This window comes from Acanthochromis polyacanthus, chromosome 4 (assembly GCF_021347895.1).
Source record: "Acanthochromis polyacanthus isolate Apoly-LR-REF ecotype Palm Island chromosome 4, KAUST_Apoly_ChrSc, whole genome shotgun sequence".
Lineage (NCBI taxonomy): Eukaryota > Metazoa > Chordata > Actinopteri > Pomacentridae > Acanthochromis > Acanthochromis polyacanthus.
The window spans coordinates 12,466,957-12,487,488 of record NC_067116.1 but is presented as its reverse complement, the minus strand read 5'-3'; the positions used below and the strand labels follow the sequence as shown (position 1 = coordinate 12,487,488).

The window sequence follows — 20,532 nt, the reverse complement described above, 5'->3', positions numbered from 1 at the left end:
GAAAACAGCAAAACAGGCAAGATGCTGCAGCACTCCGGGCACTCCTCATGTACTGCGCGCGTGCACAAATAAAGGGGCGAAATCAGAGGGAGGGAGGGACCAACAGTGTTTTGGGAGACACTGCGATTCAAACTCCGGACAGCAGCTTTAAGGAACAAAGTGACTCTAGCAGACTCCAGACAGACGAGAAAGTTAGCAACATGACTGCAGGTCTGTAGTCTCCACAGCTGTTCATGTGTCCACAAATCAAGACTAAAGACCAGGGTTATCTTCGTATCCACTGTGGTTTGTGTGACCTCTCCACGGATATTCATGTACAGCCCAAAATATGTTTCCAACAAAACTACAAAGACAATAGTGATCATGCTTCCGCAGTGCATGCACAGAATACATAAATACGACCTAAAGTACACGTAAAGAACAGAGTCCTTCAAGCAAACAAGTGGGATAATAGCAACAGCTACACATCTGTGGTGTCCACAGAGCATAATCAAGGCCGAGGAGTCTACAGGCCTAGCAGCTCTATGAGACTGTAAGATCTGCTCTGCCCTAAATAGTAATATAAGCATGCTAATGTAATTAGAGTGATTATGCTAACATGCCAATGTTTAGCAGATTTATTATTTTCCAGAATTCCTTTTTGTATGCTGTCATTTGTTGGTGAGCATTAACACAAACTGGAGCTGCAACTGATGGGAATATAAGATCTGTAGGTAAATGAAACACTGTCCAGTGAGATCAACTATAGCAATTGAATGTTTGTATCAATTTTAGGGCAACCATTATTAGTGTGCTAATGAAACAGTCCGAAACAATGCAAACATTATACCCGTTGAACAGGTATACTGTTGTTGGGAGTATATAAGCAATTAGCTATGCACAGTTTACAGAGCCACTAGACTTGATTAAAAAGTACAATGATTGTATCAACATGTTAACCAATGATGACCATCATCAGAGGCTGTGGACAGCAGGACCACCCCTTCACTATATCCCTGCTGCAGCACCTGTGCTGTATTTTCGTTTACACAACCCCCAAACATGCACACATATTTGAGGCTGACTGACTTCTGGGGCCGATGCTGACACCAACCAATTTGCATTGAAAGTATTTTTATGGGTATTTTACACTTGAACAATCACTGTTTTATTCTTCTGAGAATCCACAGTACCATCTGCTCAGCTGTGATGCATTACTCTGCCAACTCATGCACTGCAGAGACTTATAAACAGTGTAGTCTTCAGGATGAGAAATGGAATTATGACACTGGTTTTCTCCAACTCATTTTTTAGTCTTAATTGTGCACTCTCGCTTCTGTCATTTGAATTAATTTTACACAACTCTTCATACTACTATGACATCTATATTTTAGCCCTCTTTACTTAGCATTAATAAGCAAATAATAAATTATTTTCTTGACACTGAACTTCCACATTCAACTGCTGTATATTTTTTTTGTTCAGAATGTTTTATGACTCTGAGAAGCATTTTTAATCGGTATTGTAAGAAACTGTACTCCACATATGAGCATGAACCTATCATATGATACGCACAATGTATGTTATATTATACACACTTACCACACAGGCCTGGGTTACAGAGTAAGTGAGCAGAACAAGGAAGACACACAGCACCGTTCGGATCTGGATGGTGAGGCAGCCTGGTTGGCACTAAAACCAAAAGGGAGAGAAGGGGAGGTGAGCAGGGGGTAGGAGAACAGAACCAGTCAGCAAACAAACCACCTGTTTGTCTACTTTAATAGCATTTTAGACACATCATTAGCCAGGAGTGGAGAGAAAATGAACGCATTTTGTGGCGTGGCTCATTATGTGTAGGTCTATTAGAAGAGACGCTTAAAGGATATGATGACAGCTCAATGTAGCATGATAGCACAGTGTCATACAGAGGTTATACCTGTGATGTCACTGTATGCATAAATCACCAAATCACTCCAGCTCAAAGGCTGAGCATGCAGCAGTCAGAATGCAGCAGTTTTGTTTTCACAGACAAAAATATAATTGTCAAAAGATGCAAAATTGGAAGAATTCTGGCATAAATATTTCAAGTCACAAAGTAAAAATGTGCAATAAGGACTACTGCAAAACATGTTTGTACTTTTTGAAGTAACTGTTAGCATTTTTTGCTTATAGTCTTAGCCTGTGTGTTGACCTCAAAAGATTTGCACCAAGTCTACTTATCGCTTTCAATGATGCTTTTAAATTTGTCCTTTACTTGCTACCTAATCCAGTTAACATGGCTAGGAATGCAGCTAAAAGAATGAGGCTTAACATGCCTTATGCCCCATAAGACTGAGACTGAATGTGAAATTCATCTGGTGTCAACTAACTCCCGGTTATACGAGCACGCCAGCTTCAGAAACCCTGGGTTGACTTACTGAGCTGATAACGTTCATGATAATCTTCATGTCTACCAGATAATAGCAGCATATATTCCAGCTATTCTATGGGAAAAATCCTTCCTTGCCACACTGATGGTATTGTCTGGGTGGACTGTCAGGTGACTGTTTTTATCTTGTTCATTTTCAATAAAGTTAATAATAATCATTTGGTTTGGTGATTTTGTTACCATCTGCTGTATTTTTTTTGCCTTCGTGTTGACCTTTTTGACCATGACTTCAGAATTTTTTTTTCCATGTTCTGTCTTAGTGTCTTCTCTTAGAGCATCATGCTAAAGAAAAAGACCTGATAATGGTTCAAATGTTTCAACATTTTAAGAATTAATATCCCATAGTATAGTCTAAACAAGAAACAGAAGAAAGAGATGTAACAAAAGTCCCTGGCTGGATTCGAATCAGCGACACCACGGTTCATAGTTGGTGTCTTAAAACTGGGATATTCTTTATGGCATCATTTGGCAAAAGTACCATACTAAGCTTTAAGTGTATTGTAATGCAAGTGGACAAAACTTGATCTCTACACCTTCTCTTGAATCAGCTTTCTTTTCCAGACTTCTGTCCCTCTCTGATCAGCTACTCTATTGAAACACTAAAACTACTCCATGCTCTATAATTTCAAGTTTCCAAACTTCAAACTGACAGAACTGGTTCCTTCTGTTTGTTACTCTGCCAAGGAGGCAGAACCTGACGATTGGCGTTGGTTTGTCTCTTAGCAACGTTATTCAAAAATGGACCAATGGATTTAGCTGAAATTTTTAGACAAGGTCAGAAATGACACAAGGACCAGTTGATTAGATTTTGGCAGTGATGTGGCTTATAGTCTAGATCCATGGATTTGTTAAAGATTTCCGTATCATCGCTAGGTAGCGGCACAGTGTCACTGTAACTATGACAACAAGTGAACACTACGTCAGCTGCCTGCTGACCATCACATGATTGTGATCCTACAACAAATCAACTGCTGTGGACCATGATTTTTTAAAAATTTCATCTGTCAGAAATCATATAACAACTGAGCAGCCTTGGCAGAGTACTGCGCTCCCTGAGTGCTTTTCTTGTTTTGTATGCAACCCTGGAAGTTTGAATCTGTGTTTTTGAGACTGACATTACACACTGCAGGTTTAAATACAGCTTAACTCATGATATGCTTTTAAGGTTAGAAAACCACCAAGTGGACATGTTAACAAGGTAAAAAAATAAAAACTTTAACATCCCAAAGTTGTGATGATTTTAATCATGGTGACAAATGTCACTACAAAGTGCAAACCATTTTTGTTGAATGTAGATGGAGATAGTAAGTTGAATAATCAAGGAATAATAGAACATTTTGATGAGCATTTAGAAAACAAAAGTGTCAAGCATTTGTGTACTTCAGTGACTTAAATGTGAAGATTTGCAGTGTTTCTTTGCCTAATATCATTGTAATTGGAATATTTTGGTGGTTTTAAGCATTGGTTGGACAATACAAATGTTTTAAGACGTCACCTTGGGAACTAAGAAATTGCAAATGGCAGTCTTCGACATTTCCTTGGCTAAAAATCAATAACTTTATTGAGTTTGATATTAAACTTTTTTCCCCCACATTTCAACACCCACAGACGAATGACTATCCAATAACTTTTACAGATCTTTGCTGCTTATGATAGTCATTGCTTTTTACCGCAATAGCAGCAGGGCCGGGAGTCTTACCTGAACACTGGTGAGGTGTAGGTACATGACACAGGCCACATGGAAACACACACACAGCACCAGCAACAGCAGCACCAGCATCCCCCTGAGAGACAAGGAGATGCCACAGTAAGCAGAGCTTTCCCAGTTTTCCACTGACAGCAGTGAAATCACCTTTCTTTCTAACTGTCTCACTAAACCCAACCAACACTGATCTAATTATGCTACACAAATGGGCAAACAGCATGTGTGCATATCTAAGTGTGTACGTACTGTGGGATCATTAGCAGATAGATAAGGCCAAATAAAGCAGCAAGGATCAGTGAAAGAACCACTGCGCTGATGAAATGGTCATCATAAACCTGGTGATACTGAGAGAGGAGGAAACATAATTAAACAATAATATATATAACATTCGTCCATCCATCCATCCATCCATCCATCCATCCATCTCTTTTCATGAGGAATCTTGATTCTTACTTTGAAACAAATGGGACATGCTGCTCAAGACACAAAAAGTACATGAGAGTCTTTGGAAGACAGTTGCATAGTTACTCCGCCAAGGAACGCGGTGGAGATACAGTGGGTACGGAAAGTATTCAGACCCCTTGAAATGTTTCACTCTCTGTGTCATTGCAGCCATTTGCCAAAATCAAAAAAGTTCATTTTATTTCTTATTAATGTACACTCAGCACCCCATCTTGACAGAAAAAAACAGAAATGTCGAAATTTTTTGCAAATTTATTAAAAAAGAAAAACCAAAATATCACATGGTCATAAGTATTCAGACCCTGTGCTCAGTATTGAGTAGAAGCACCCTTTTCAGCTCGTACAGCCATGAGTCTTCTTGGGAATGACGCAACAAGTTTTTCACACCTGGATTTGGGGATCCTCTGCCATTCTTCCTTGCAGATCCTCTCCAGTTCTGTCAGGTTGGATGGTGAACGCTGGTGGTAGGGCCGGACGATATGGCCAAAAAATAAAATCTCGATTTTTTTAGTCATCTTGGACGATTACGATTTTAATCGATTTTTGTTGTTTCTTTGCGGTCTGTTTTCTGTGGATAGTGCTAGCCATGTCTAGGGTTGCCACCTATCAGAAACGAAAATAAAGGATGCCCACCACGACTCCTCGGGGCCACAGTTCAGTAAAGTTGAAAAGACATTCACAGATTCAGACGTCCGGCATCAATAACTCATTAGACATACATTGTCAAAACATAAACGATGCCTCTTTCCCATCGTTGTAAGGCAGATGATGTGCTACAAGCCCAGTTTTATCAAATTAGCTGTCTATCAAGCTGCAGGAATAACACTGGTGTCAACTGGTGCCAGTTGAAGGCTGCAGTGATTCTGGTGACAGTACAGTGTATCAGAGTGAGGTTATTGAATATTTGTGTCTCTCTTCGCTGTTGCAGCAGTTTTGCAATTTGCAGGCAGTCCCTGTTCACAGCCGGCTGCTCATAGACACCAATGTTATTTCTGCAACTTGAAATACAGCTATTTTTGATAAAACTGGGCTTGTAGCACAACATCTGCCTTACAACGATGGGAAAGAGGCATCGTTTATGTTTTGACAACCTATATCTAATGAGTTATTGATGCTGGAAGTTTGAATCTGTGAATAGGCTATCTTTCCAACTTTACCAAACGCGGGCCCACAACCACCCAAGGAGTGATATATTTAATTTTGAAAAAAGCATTTAGTCATACTTAAAACTTTAAGTGCTTTATTAACACAAAACTAAGAGTTTGGTATTGTTTTATGATCACAGATTCTGTCTAAAAAGATGTGGCATCATTTTAAACAGTGAAACCATACTAATAAAATGTAATAGCCAACCAGTGTGCAATACTGGATTCTGCAAAAACTGAATGCAGAATACTATACAAAGAAATTCTCTACAGATATTTTCCCATCTAAATCTTTTCTTAACACAATGAATGTATTAACTTATTTATGTGTGTATGCATGTATTTACTGTATATTTAGTACTGTTAACATATCAGAGTTCTGAGTGAGTTTTTCTTTGATAGGCAAAGGCCATTTATTGATCACATATATGCTATTAAATAAATGATATTTAAAAAAAACAAAAGCATTTAAAATACTATTAAACAACTTAGGCATTTATTGAGTCACTAAAATACTGTAGAGTCTACGGCCACATTAGTCTGACTATAATCATCCTCTGGTAAATTCACAACCATGTACCGATGTCTCTTACCAAAGGGACTTCAGGAGATGATTATATGATGATAAACTGTGACCTGCTGGTTGGGTTCTCTCTGTTCTCATGTTTCTTACATGTTGGTCTCCTGATGCTGTCTTACTTCAGCTAGTCTATGAGCAACAGAAAACACAGTTTGCCCTGTACCTATTGCCAGGGTTCCAGTCTTCACACTCACGCTTGTGCTTTTGAAAACATTTTTGCTTCTTTGGATGTGGTGGAGTTTCGGGTGTAGACATTTTTAAACATGCAGGAGCAGCAGCGTCTGTAACCAGGAAACCCGCAGCAGAACCGGCAAACAGACCTGCTGGACCTCGCATCGGGTCCTCACTACATAGTTCTAAGGAAGATGAAACTGGCTGCCCTTAATATTTCCTGTGTTTTATTTGGTTTATTATGCAGTTTTGATGTGTGTGTGACAGACGTATATGGGACATTTATGAAAATACGGAACAATTAGCGTCCCGTATTGATTCAATACGGGACGCTACAATTAATTGTCAAATAAAGGACGATTCCGTATTTTAAGGAACGGGTGGCAACCCTATGTCGCACTCCCGTAGCTGCGGGCACTCTTCCCATTCTTTAGGATGCCTCTGCTGGGGGTGCTGAAAGAGGTTAGTTGTGCTGATACTCTTCGTTTTCACAGTACTTTTGCAAACCTTGCACATGACTGTAGTTTGCTCTGTGTCAGTCTTGTCAAAGCCGAACCACTTCCATATAATCAATGTAACATGAGGCCCTTTTCTCGCAATCAACTCTTCCTCTGCTGTTGTGACCGCCATTGTAGTGAGACATCCAGGTTTAAGTGATCAAAACATTCCACAGCAGATCCCCTCCTCAGATAACAGCAAACTCTCTCCTCTCAGAAAGCTTAAACAAAACAGACTAAGAGCCCAAAGTGCTTTTTTTTATGGCTTCAGAGACATCTGTACCATCCACCAGGACACCCTAGATTCATGTTTATGACGACCTCTGACATTGCTTAAGAGACTCCCTTTTGCAGACTCTCACATGGATTGTTGTATTTGTATGTTTCTTGTATTCCTACCTTCACAGAAGACACTAAGACCCCTTGCAGGGAGTTGGAGGGGACACAAATGTTTCATACCTTTCTAAATTTGCATTTAAAGGATTGTTTATTCCCCTTTTGGTTCCTATCCTTTGATTAACTGAACTCATCTTCACAGACGCCATGCGGTCTCCCTCCCTCTCGATCAGATAAGCAGGGTCATAAATATTCTAATGACCAGGGGCCTCATTTATAAAACATTGCGTAGGATCCATACTTAAGTTTGCGTACGCCGATAATACGAAAAGGGCGTATGCCCCTCGCCCCTGATTTATAAAACTTTGCGTAAGCACAGCTGCATGCAATTTCTTGATAAATCACACACCAGCTGGAAGATTGCACAGGTGGATCCACCTCACATTCCGCCCACAACACACCCACATTTTACCATGAATGGTCAATGCAAAGTAACTCATGAATGTATCTGTATATAAATAAGCTGCTGATCCACGGCATTTCACGTAGCGCCGGCCGGCAGTCTTTTCACTGCTGTGTGTCAGGATGAATGAATCATGTGTTGACCCAGGCCACCCTGCCACTAAATTTGTTATGATCATGTCCGATGTACAAATAATTTGCACACTGATTGAATGTGCATTTTTTCGGTTCACATAGAGAAATTCATTTTCACTCGGGAGTTGTGGTGTGAAGCATGTGTGCCTGCGTGCCTGTACAGGGCTGATTAATGGTTGGACGCTCATCCCATTCGGCCGCATATGGATAAATAAACAAAATTCTTTACTTTTTTTTTGCCTTTTTACTGTGATAGTTGCAGTGAAGAGTGACAGGAAATGGGGAGAAGAGTAGGGGGAAGACATGCATAAAAGTGCCGCAGGCAGGAATCGAACCCGAGCCACTGCGTCGGAGATCACCCCTACAAATGGATGAGCCATACAGGCGCCGGGTGATCAGTAAACAAAATTATTTAATAAAGATCACCGCACCGGCCCCAGATACCGGCCCTTCGGTCAAACGACCGAATGAAATAACGTTCAATCCGCTCCTGTTAATATATGAACATAGTTCTGCAAATACAGTCGTCAGCCGAATGGCGCACTATATGAACATCTACAACAATGAGGGTTTATGATTATCAGGCTCTACAAGTCTAATATGTGATAACAATAAAGGTTTGAGCTCAATTTGGTTTCAATTCGCCACTTCATCCTCCGGCACTGCCGTTCCCTCTGTCTCCAAAATGTGCTTAAGCAAGCATCAAAGTTGGCGCACCGGTGCGCACATTCTCACGCCAAGTTTTTTTTAGAAATCACAACGAACACAGCGTACGCCACTTTCTACGCAAAGTTTGTGATTTACGCCCTGTTTTGTGCGTAAAGAAGCATCAAGAATCAAGGTTGGCGCACATTCTCACGCCAAGTTTGTTTTTATAAATCACAACCTTTGCATAGAAAGTGGCGTACGCCACTTTCTAGCCCTGTTTTGTGCGTACGCAAGCTTTATAAATGAGGCCCCTGCTCTCACCTCTGAAAGGCTGGCAGAGATTTTCTCCTTTGTCCAGTCACAGAACTTCTAAAACTCACATTCAGGAATGTATTTTTGTTATTCTGTGTTTACAAAAGATATAGTGAGATGTCAACATGCATTTTGAACCAACTCCCGTTTTTCTAGCTGGTTTAGATCGAAAGTTATCAAACCTATTGTGTTGCTCATGAATAGTACATTTTGCTTCCACAGCTCAACATTGCCCCCTATTGACGTCGGTATGCCATGACATTATCGAGGTTTTCACTGTATTAACCATAAAACTTTGTGTTATTGAGGTTTCAAAGCCATTGGAAACTGTTATATTCTGCCTTGTATGAACGTATGTTACCATGTCTTCCCTGTGATACATATAATAACCATTAGAATGCACACGAACATATAAAATAGAAACTAGAACTCACATATCCTTAGACTAGCTTGTATAATCAATTTATTTTATCTTTGATTGTTTAACCCTTTGAGCTTCAGTCAATTCCAGCCGTTTTCAGTACAAAAAAATCGCTAATATTCTATTTTTAAATAAAAAAAATTACGAAAAATACAGGGAATATTGGACGGGCATCGCGAGGTGCATTTCCTTGAAAATGACCGATTCGGGGATTTTATACCGACTTCAGGACATGTTTTGGATAAAATAGTTTACTGGCTTGTGTCATCTGGATGTAAAAGGTTGGATTATGGCCGTTTTTTGTGGAATCTTTTTTTTTGTGTGTAATAATAAACCCGGAAATGTGAGTCGCGCTGTGTGCGTTGAAGCCGTGTATGGAGAACAGATGGATGAATATTCGTTTTGTCGGACAAATGTGTTTTTCTCACCCGCTGTGGTAATCGCATCTGAAAGTGGTTTATACCGGCGGATTCATGAGAATCTAAGCTTTCCATCGGCGTATAGTGTTTGTATAATCCTGATCGACCCATTCTCCAACAAAGTAAGTCAGCAAACGCATGGGTGTGATCTGAATTATTGGGTTGACGTCTCAAAATAGCTTGAAATCTTCCTTAAATAGCTTCCAAAATCTTCCTTTTAATAACTCCGTTTAGTCACTTATCAGTCGTTCATTTTCCAAATTATTAATCATCTCGTCATACCGTCAGCGGTCTGATTACTCAGTCCATAATCCTAGTTAGAAATGCAAATCTAAATAACACACACACACACACACACACACACACACACACACACACACACACACACACACACATCTATAATCACCTACACACACACACACACCTATTATACTTATTACTGTATTAATCACTGTTTTGTTATTAGTTTCGTCAATAAATATCTTTCATTTAAACCAAAATTACAGTCTCTTTTGCGTTTATATGTGTTGACTGGGGTCAATGTTTTTCGAGGATTCTCGACATTCAGATCTGAATACTCAACACGGTCTCACGGGATTCGTGAAACTGTCACGTCAGTTTTTGTTTCGGTTTCGTGCGCACCAACACGATGTCGTCATGTTTTTCGTGCCGCTCACCACGAGCGAAACCCGCTGTGGTAATCACATCTGAAAGTGGTTTATACCGGCGGATTCATGACGATCTAAGCTGTCCATCGGCGTTTGCGTTTGCGGCTGCCGCTGCGGCCGCTGCTGCGGCCGGATGTCTGGCGGCCGCAATGGCCGGGGAGGATTGAGGATATATATTGAGGATAAAGCGGTGTATAGAGAATGGATGGATGGATGGATGTGCTATTGTTGTTTTGTAACTAATAAAAATATCTTTTGACCTCTCCTATTTCTTTTTTACAACTGAGTGCATCATGCATATTTTGAAAGTTATTTTTAAAAATGCTACACTTTTTCCTCCTTTACTATCAAAGCATGAGAAAAACACATTTTGACCTGAATATAATATTCCAATGTCATGTTTATTTAATAGGGGAATGAAAGAGCTTTTTTTTTGCCAGAATACGTGTTTTGAATCTCCACCTTCACCTTCCCTCAGCCTCTTCGCCCCCAGGAAAAGCTGGATAAAATGCTTGTTTGTTCTTGCCAATAAAACTTCTCTTTTCTTGCACAGAAATTAAGAATAACTTCCAGAGATTTGATGTTCACTTAGACCTAAATTTGTAGCATAGCGATGTATTCTGAACTCTTCCAGCATGCTCTGAGAGAGAACATTTCTACTGCTGTGTGAACAAAATTATTACATTAATTTGTGTCATTTTTTTCTCTCCTAGTGGCATTTTCCTGAAGGATGAACAGCTACAATATGTTAAAAATGAAGACACATTTTAACTAGTTTGCGCTCTACAAAAGGTTTTAATTCTTGTCCAACCAGTTTGAATGTTTAGATCGCAGACTCACTCACACACACACACACACGCACGCACGCACGCACACGTGCACACGCGCACACACACACACAAAACCACCCCTGCTCTGTGTCGCCTTTATTTCTCTGCCCACGCACACATAGGAGAAAGATATCACGTGTGCTGCTCAGACGTTCCCAAATCATTATCTGCACCCCCTCCTGAGAGGGTGGGTGGATTCCTCCCTCCTCCCTCTTACTCTCTCTCTCTCTCTCTCTCTCTCTCTCTCTCTCTCTCTCTCTCTCTCTCTCTCTCTCTCTCTCTCTCTCTCTCTCTCTCTTCTCTCTCTCTCTCTCTCTCTCTCACACACACACACACACACACACACACACACACACACACACACACACACACACACACACACACACACACACACACACACACACACACACACACATCATAGACAACAAGCGTGGGAGAGAGGGAGAAAGGGGAGAAAGAGAATTAGAGACTGTAGAGTGTGTATGTGTGAGAATAAGACGGCGGGAACAGTCACGAAGCACACGAAGCATGTTACCTTCTGTGTAATGAGGAAAGTATACGTTTGTTACATTTGTATGCTTTTGTAAATAGACATCTGAGCTGTCGGCTCCTCTGCAGATGTGTGTGTGTGCTCACCCTGCGCTCCCTGTCTCTGCTCCTGTAGAACAGGGTGATGAAGTTGAGGTCTGATGTCTTGGACTCGGTCTGCCGCGCTTCAATGAGCCGCCCGATGTAGCGGTTGACTCGTGTTCCTGGTGAATGCTGCACGGCGGTGGCTGAGAAGGACGTCCGACTCCTCAGTTTCTCCGACGCAGTTCGCAGGGCTCGCCGCTGTCAGACAGCAAAACACAATCAGTGTCTGCAGAGGCCAGTCTGCCTGATGTGGTAAAGGTGACTGATTCTCAGTTGATGGTGAGGCATACAAATGCAGAATTTTGTGAGCTCAGCACTCAGGAGATTTTGGAATAACTGAACATACATCAGTGGAAACCTGCAGCCATACAGGTCTGACTATATACGAGGATGGGACGCTCGTTACACACTATTAAGCTACTGCTATTCCTCTACATTGCTAATCGTGCGGTGAGAAAATGTCAAGCTCAGCTGAGTCAAGGACTAAAACCGCGTTTCAGTTTTAAACATTCGGTTAATCTAAAGCTTAGAGCCGAACTGTGGCACCGCAATCATTGCGGTACACATCTATAAGTTTGAAATAATAATTATCTCTAAAAACTGCCAAAATTATCTCAACTGTAATGAAACTAAAACAGAAAGGATGGTTGGACTTTTTTCTTTTTTACAGTCTTCGGAAATCACTCATTGAAATATTTTATTTAAAAAACACAATACCAGATTCTGTAAAAACAAACAAACAAACAAACAAAAACTAATATTCTGCACAACCGAGAAGCCATTATTGGCAAAGCTGCAACCAAGTCATGTGAGAAAAATCCTTAAACTCTGTGGCTGAACAGTGCATTGTGTTTACAAAGAACAGAGGAGACAAATATAGTAACAAATCATCCATCCATCCATCCATCCATCCATTATCTATTCACTGCTTAGTCCTCATTAGGGTCATGGGCGGCTGGAGTCTATCTCAGCTGATTTGGGGTGAAGGCTGGGGACACCCTGGACAGGTCACCAGTCTATCAAAGAACTACACATACAGACAAACAATCACACTCACATTCACACTTATGTAAAATTTTGAGTTACCAGTTAACCTCAGCATGTTTTTGGACTGTTGGGAGGAAGCTGGAGTACACGGAGAAAAGCCACGCACGCACAGGGAGAACATGCAAACTCCATGCAGAAAGATCCCAGGAAGGCTGAGACGTGAACTGGGGATATTCTATCTGCAAGGCAACGGTGTTAATCACCAACCCACTGTGCGGCCCAGCACCAAATTTAAAACAAAAATATGAATAGAAAATATCTACTGCATGTGGAGGTCCTATTTCTTTCTTAATATTAGTAATACCTGTCTGTATATTTGGAAAAATATACCAGTTTTATCAAGGGTTTTCCAATTTTGTAAAATACTCAAACAAATTCAATTTAATTTTTTTTATTAAAAAAAACTATTTATAGCATTACAACTTTGTTATATGGCATGAATGTCATTTTGAGTTCTTGTCATGGTTGTATTACTTCTATAGAACAATGAGACTTTATATTGCAGAAGGTTAGGCATGATTTGATAGGGTGCATGGTAGAATAGAGGTATCATTTCCTTTCTTTTATGTGTGATCAGATTTTTACCTGCAGCATTTTGCTCAATTTGCAGCTGAGAAATACAAGTCTGGGAAGCTAAAACAAATGGTGAAATACTTTTTTCCCCTTTATTTTTGTGGAAGATATTAGTGCAAATACATTCTGATGACTGCGGAGTCCACCAGTCAGAATCAATCAATATCGGTTTTCTTATTTTAAGAGTCAAACTAATTTAATGGCTAAAGAAAGGCAAAACGGACAGTACAGCTATGTTTCTGTCGTTGTATATTGTTTCTTATGTTGGAACAGCCAAGGAAAAGTTTACTATCACATCAGATATGTGGCAGGACAATCAAACAAAAAATTAAATTAAATTTGAGAGAAAATAAACAAAATAATGCAACAAAGTTGTCATCTTGAAATACGGCTGAACAATTTGCTGAAAATATGTCATTTAAATTTTACTGACACATACTGTGACTAAAATTTGATTTGCAATATAATTTTTTAATGTCACTCTTCAGTGCAATATTCACCGTGTAATAGATTTAAAATGAGATGAAGCATTACAACATGAGCTCTGACTGTCACACAAGGAGGATGATAGAATTTTGTGAAACCAACAGTTCAAGCCTGAGTCAGACGTGCTGCTTAATGTATATCCTAAACTGTGGCTGTTGCAATTTGATAGAATCATTGTTCCATATTGCAAATTGGATTTTACAACACTGAATCATTCAGGCCTACCTCAAAAGTAACACTTATAACTTGTAAATTGATTGTTTGTGTAGTCCTGCTTGCTATTTGTCTATTTATTACATTTTTTCTTCTTTATTTAAACAGAGTTTTACAGTGCTTATGTCTAACTCCCCTCTGACATACACATCACTTTTAGATGTATATTTTATTGCTGTTTTATTGCTGCTTATTTTATATTTTATGGGCTGCACAGTGGAATGGTGGTTAGCAACTTTCACCTTGCAGCCAGAAGGTTCCTGGTTCGCGTCCCAGCCTTCCCGGGGTCTTTCTGTATGGAGTTTGCATGTTCTCCCTGTGCATGTGTGCATTTCCTCTGGGTACTCCGATTTCCTCCCGAAGTCCAAAAATATGCTGAGGTTAATAGATTATTCTAAGTTTGCCCGTAGGTATAAGTGTGATTTTTTGTCTGACTTCAAGTTACTGTATTGTTTTAAGTTATTTTCTTTTTCTTTTCTTTTTTTTTTTTTTTTTTTTAACCATGAAGCACTTTGGTCACCCTTTGGGCTGTTGTAAAGGGCTATGCAAACAAACTTTGATTGATTGATTAATTGATAACTGATCAGACTTTTGGCGTCACTGTTAGATTTGCAGTTTTGCTGCCTGAGTTTTGTTTGCATTTCTGACACAAACTTCATGTGTCAGCTCGTTTTTTTTCAGGGGTGCATAGCAAAATGATCCAAAATGTGAACAAAAAATACATGCAAAATTCATTTGCGAAGCTACTACAAAATACTGCACAGTGACCTCTTTTGAAATGGATTTTAGATCCACCAGTGTGGGTAGAATCAAAGACAGTGATTGTTGTAAGTAATTTGGAAACTGTGAAAGTGTACATGCCATGCCTTGGTGCATTTTATGGGAGAGTAGTGACAGAGTTCAGGGGGAGCTTGGCATTGTCACGACACCTGCCTGTGTTCCCACTACATTCGTCCATGTTCCACAGAGACAGACATGTTGAAGGGGGGAATCTTGAAACAGTGAGAGTAACGCAGCATACGCGATCATATGTAGTGCACATATGTTCATGGTCCCTCCCTTTTCTGTGCTGCGGCTGCCGTGGAGAACAGCCGCGCTCAATCAGCAATCAGCGGCACATATAGCCTGGCTGACCCTGTCACTCGCCGCTGGGTCATTGCTCCTGCTGGCTCTCCACCAGCCACTCCGCCCTGGTCTGCCACAGCCCAGGACCCCCCCGCCTGCTCTGTCCTACCTAACGCATTCATGAAGCTCTGTCCCTGCCTCAGCTCCTGCAGCTGCCGGTCCCCGCTGCGTTCCTGCAGCCGCCTGTCTCTGCTGCACGTCGACAGCCCAGGAGTTTAGCCATCACAGCCTGTCTGCTCCCGCACAGGTCTGCCCCCGCCCCCATTGGACTTTTCAGTTGTGAGTTATGCTGTTTTGTTTACCTTGTAGTCTTAGCCTGCATAGTGGCCAGTTTTCGTTGATTATCCCTGATTAGGTTAGAGCTTTGTTCGTTCTTTAGTTTAATTCCTCAAGTTCTGTATGGAGATTGGTTGCCTTGGTTATTCAGTCTGTGTTTAGCGTTTGTGTGAATAAAAGTCCTTGTTTAACTATCCATCTGGCCCCGCGTGTGCCTGCATTCTGGGTTCATAGATGTAACAGAGGTCACAGGCAGCCAGATCCGCACAAAGACCCACAATGTTATAAAATAAACATATGAAAACCCATCAGTTCCCAGTTAACCAACAAAGATCAAAAGAGGGGCCATAAGACTGTAAAGGTACCTGAGTTGTCATTGAGTGCTATAGTCTATAGCTGAGGGGTAAGAAGCAGAGTGGTTGAACCCACAAAAAACACAAACTGATGTTTAGATATTTTTTGTAATATTTTATGGTCTAGATTTCAGTGGCAACGTGGTCTAACACACAACCCAAATATAGCATTAAAGTACCGCTTCAAATGTTAGATGATTCTTGAAAACACAAACCTTTGAACCCATTTTTCTCAAAAACCGCAGAAAGTGGGTTAGACCACTCTGCTTCCAAACCTTTCAGTTATAGTAGAAAGTCCAATAGTACAAGAGGTCATTGTTGTGGTCTTCTAAAGATGAGTGAAGACTAGTGTGCAATTTTTATTTATTTGGCTTCGAGTCTTTGTTAAATTATTAAATATGTTATAAATTAGATATCAGGATGTTTTCTTTCTGATGTAGCAGAGAGGAAATTGTGTTGACGGTTGTAATTATTAGGAATGGTTTTGCAGTAAACCCCAACATTCCACAATGTTCTTGCCTTTTTAAGTCGAAATAATGCTTTCTTTAAGTCATTATAGCCGTTATGTTTTCATGTCTTCAATAAACTAGGCTAGATATTGTGTGATAGGAGATGTTTTTTTCTCCATAACCAAGTGGTGTAAGACCTATAAAATACTCTCCCTTTGCACTCTGAAACATTAATTAGCCATCCATTTGTTGGCTGTTAACACCATTTAAATAGATCTCCATCCATCCATTATCTATAAACCGCTTAATCCTCATTAAGGTCATTGGAGGCTGGAGTCTATCCCAACTGGCTTAGGGTGAAGGCAGGGGACACCCTGGACAGGTCTACAGGGCTACATATAGAAACAAACAATCACATTCACACTTACAGACTAGAATTATCAGTTAACCTCAGTATGTTTTTGGACTGTGGGAGGAAGCCGGCGTACCTGGAGAAAACTCACATATGCATAGAGAGAATCTGCAAACTCCATCCAGAAAGATCCCAGGACGGCGGGGACCGAAACCATTGTGTTTTTGTCCAAAGTTGTTTAAATCAATCCACTGGACTTTTAGAAAGTTCCTTGAAGACGTTTCACCTCTCATCCAAGAGGCTTCTTCAATTCTGGTGGTGGTAGGTGTTGCCTCAGCTTTTAAACCTCTGTGAGGTGTGTTCAGTTCAATTCAATTCAATTTTATTTATATAGCGTCAATTACAGTCAAATTGTCTCAAGACGCTTTACAGAACCCATATGCCTGACCCCCAGAGCAAGCCCAAAGGCAACAGTGGCAAGGAAAACACCCTTTTAACAGGGAAAAAACCTCGAGCAGAACCCGGCTCTATATAGGGGGGACCCATCTCCCTGCTGGCCGGGCGGGTGGAAGGGGCAGAGGAGGGCAAGGGGGAGGGATGGGAGGAGAGGGAGGGGTGGGAAAGCAAGGAAAGCACAACACACACCTGGACACATGCATGACAAGACACAAGGCATGTTCAGGGCTATTATTCCAATGACCAATACCAAGACTCGTCTGACTACTCAATGATGGTCGTTGTGAGTATCAGTGGGGGTCGTTGAAATGCACAGATGTCACTGAGCCCTCGTGTGCTAATGGTGGTCATTGGCATGAGTCTGCTGAGTAGTTCTTTTGGAGAGTTTTATATATATATATATATATATGTATAATCTTATTAGTAATGTATAATATACCATATATATTTCATGTTATTGTTATTTTACTGTTATTATGTTTATTGTTAAATTACACAAAGTTTGGAACCTTCACTGGAGAGTCCCTGTACCCCTACGTACACTTTTAGCCCTCCTCCCTGTCTTATAACTTTTTTTTAATAACTTTTTTCCTGCCTTATATATCACTTATTGTGATATGTAAGGCGGGACTTTACTATTGTAATTTGTGTGTTTTAATGTAATTTTGTTCTACTTCTAAGTTTACTTTGCCCTTCTGATATGGTTATGCATTATTTAATTTCTGTGTACAAGTCTGTATGATGGTAGATTTTGTATGCCTTTTTTATTGACTATAACAGGCTGCAATAGACAGAGATTGCCTCCAACAAAAGATCGATGTGCTGGCTGAACACAGCACTATGTGAACACAATGCAGAGAAGAGAAGCCACCAGTTACATTTATTAATATTATCCAGAGATATCCCACAAAACACAAAATACAATTTTTAAATTATGATATATTTAAGACTTATTGAAAACCCATATCACCCTGTGAAAAAAATAATTGCCCCCCCTTAACCTAATAATTGGTTGATCAACCCTGGGCAGCAACAACTGCAGCTAAACATTTGTGATCGCTTGTGATTAGTGTTTTACTTCACCATGGAGGAATTTTGGCCCATTGTTCTCTGTAAAATAGTTTCAATTCAGCCGCATTAAATAGTTTTGCCACAGCAGCTGTCAAGTGGGATGCAGATGTTGAGGTCTCAGAGAGCACTCAGGCCTTAAGGTAATAAAGGCCTTAAGCAGACAAATAAAGATCTAATGAAGAAACATTATAAGGTAACCATATGATTATGCTTGCTGAAATATATGTATTCTAGATTGTTGATTTGATAATCAAAGTGATCATTATATGTTTAAAATAAGAAAATGATTAAAAGATGTGATTCTGTGTAACTGAATGTGTTCTAGACTGAAGCAATCTCTGTTTGAGCTGTATGTGCAGGGAAAAGAGCAGAGTGAGCATGAGGCAGCAACTTCTTCAATTGGGGAAGTTGGGGAAATTCCACTGTGCTCGGCTGGGCCCAGGCCTATTACCAAACATGGTTATGGCAAAATGTCTCAAGCAAAGTGTATGTGTTAACAACGGAATGTGGGAGCTGTGCACTTGGTGAAAAACATGATTTCTGTATAACTGATGCATGAGTTGCAAGAGTTAGACTGTGTCTAAACCCACGAGTCAATCAACTGGGCGTACCAAGAGTAGAAATGTGTGTGTATGTGTGCTAAGCTAAGGCTAAAAGGTATAAAGAGGAGAGACAGAGACATTGTATTCGGAGTTGTTGTTCACTGGAGCTGCCTGAGAGTTGCTAAGGAGAACATTGCCAAAGTTCTGAGGAGTCGACGCCGGACTATTTGCCCATAAGACACGAAGACATAGCTGGACTATTAGGCTCCAGAGTTCGCTGAGGACATCGTTGGAAGCAAAGTTGTTCTAACTTTGTTCAACAAGCGAAGACCACACTCTGCCAGACGGAGAGTCCTGAGAGGTTTGCAGTTATCCAAAGAGACGAGGAGAGGAAAGCACCTACGACATCCAGAGAGGCGTGGGAGGCAGCAGCAGAGGGCTGCTCCCCTCCCCAGGGCTGGAGGACCCAGCGACCCATCGCAGCTGGGAGAGTCGGGGACTTTCCATGAACCACCACCACCTAACTGAGAAGACAGCTGGAACGTCCGCACTTGCGCTCCAGCTGCTGCCACCGATAACTGCCAGACCAACAATTGGCTCACGGGACCTCTCCGCTCCCCCTGCTGAGGAAGAACACCTTACGCCCACAAAGAAGACATCGTACCGAGTCTACTGGTCGATCAGGGAGTTCACCCAGATGCAGGTCAAGACCGGGTGAGACGGCAGCGGCCGCACTGTCCACCCTCTCTCGTAAATTTACAAATTAGAGAAGATTCTTAGGTGTACTCAGTTTAGTTTAGTGATTTATTTAGAAATAATTAACTGTTTTAATCATGAATTGATGCTGTGCCCCTGCTAACCTTGCCTAATAAAAGCTACATTGCATTTAAAGATTATTATAATTCACCTATTCTGCATAGTGGTAAAAAGTTAAGTCTATTGTGTGCATTAAATCTAATGGTTCTTAAAGGTTACTTAGTCCAAGGAGTATTTGAACATTACCCCTGAGGTTAATGTTCCAAACCTCTAAAACAAACCTAGGAAAAGCACCAAGTGCAAGCAGTCATAAGAGGAAAGCTGCCGCTAACAAACATGAATGATAAATCAATTCTACTACAAAGAAGGCTGCTTAGTAAGAGAGTATTTATCAAATAAGAGGGGTAAGGCGTTTGGATGTAAGGCAGTCGGAACCTAGGCGAGTATTCCTCGACACCAGCTTAATCATTCTGCTGAATCCTATTAGGTGAAACTCTGATAGGCAGATATAATCTAACCCTTTGAACGGAGAGCTGGACCAGAATTAACCTGAGGTAAAGGTTAAGGAAGGCTAGACTGGCGGACACAGCTCATTTGGATTGAATCCAGACTTTGACTAAGCCACTTCATTTTGTTCTGTTTAAGTCATTACAAGGTGGACTTGGTTATGTGCTTTGGGTCATTGTCATGTTGCATAAACCATTTGTATTGCGCTTTAGGTCATGAACTGATGGTGGATATTCTCCAGGAGGATTTCCTGAGCAGAATTCATGGCTCCATCAGTAATGATAAATTGTCCAGGTCTTGTGGAACCGAAGCAGCCCCAAACCAAAACACTACCTCCACCATGTTTCAATGTTAGTATCATGTTCTCCTTGTGGAATGCAGTATTAGCTTTACACCAGATGTAACAGGACCCATGATTTCTAAAAAGTTCCACCTTTAACTCATCAGTCCACAGGATGTTATCCCAAAAGTCTTGGGGCTCCTTTTGGTCAGTAG

The 20,532-nt window shown here is 40.7% G+C and overlaps 1 protein-coding gene across 2 annotated transcripts in view; it reads right to left on the bottom strand.

The window, feature by feature from the left end:
• LOC110955660 (adenylate cyclase type 1-like) overlaps positions 1–20,532 on the bottom strand; it is a 105,352-nt gene that overhangs the window by 19,688 nt on the left and 65,132 nt on the right. For both annotated transcript variants that reach the window (XM_051947285.1, XM_022200742.2), the window contains exons 9-12: positions 11,835–12,029; positions 4,359–4,456; positions 4,107–4,191; positions 1,582–1,671 (exon numbers count right to left, since the gene is read on the bottom strand). In XM_051947285.1, coding sequence (XP_051803245.1) covers positions 1,582–1,671; positions 4,107–4,191; positions 4,359–4,456; positions 11,835–12,029 — 468 coding nt within the window. The remainder of the gene's footprint in view (positions 1–1,581; positions 1,672–4,106; positions 4,192–4,358; positions 4,457–11,834; positions 12,030–20,532) is intronic.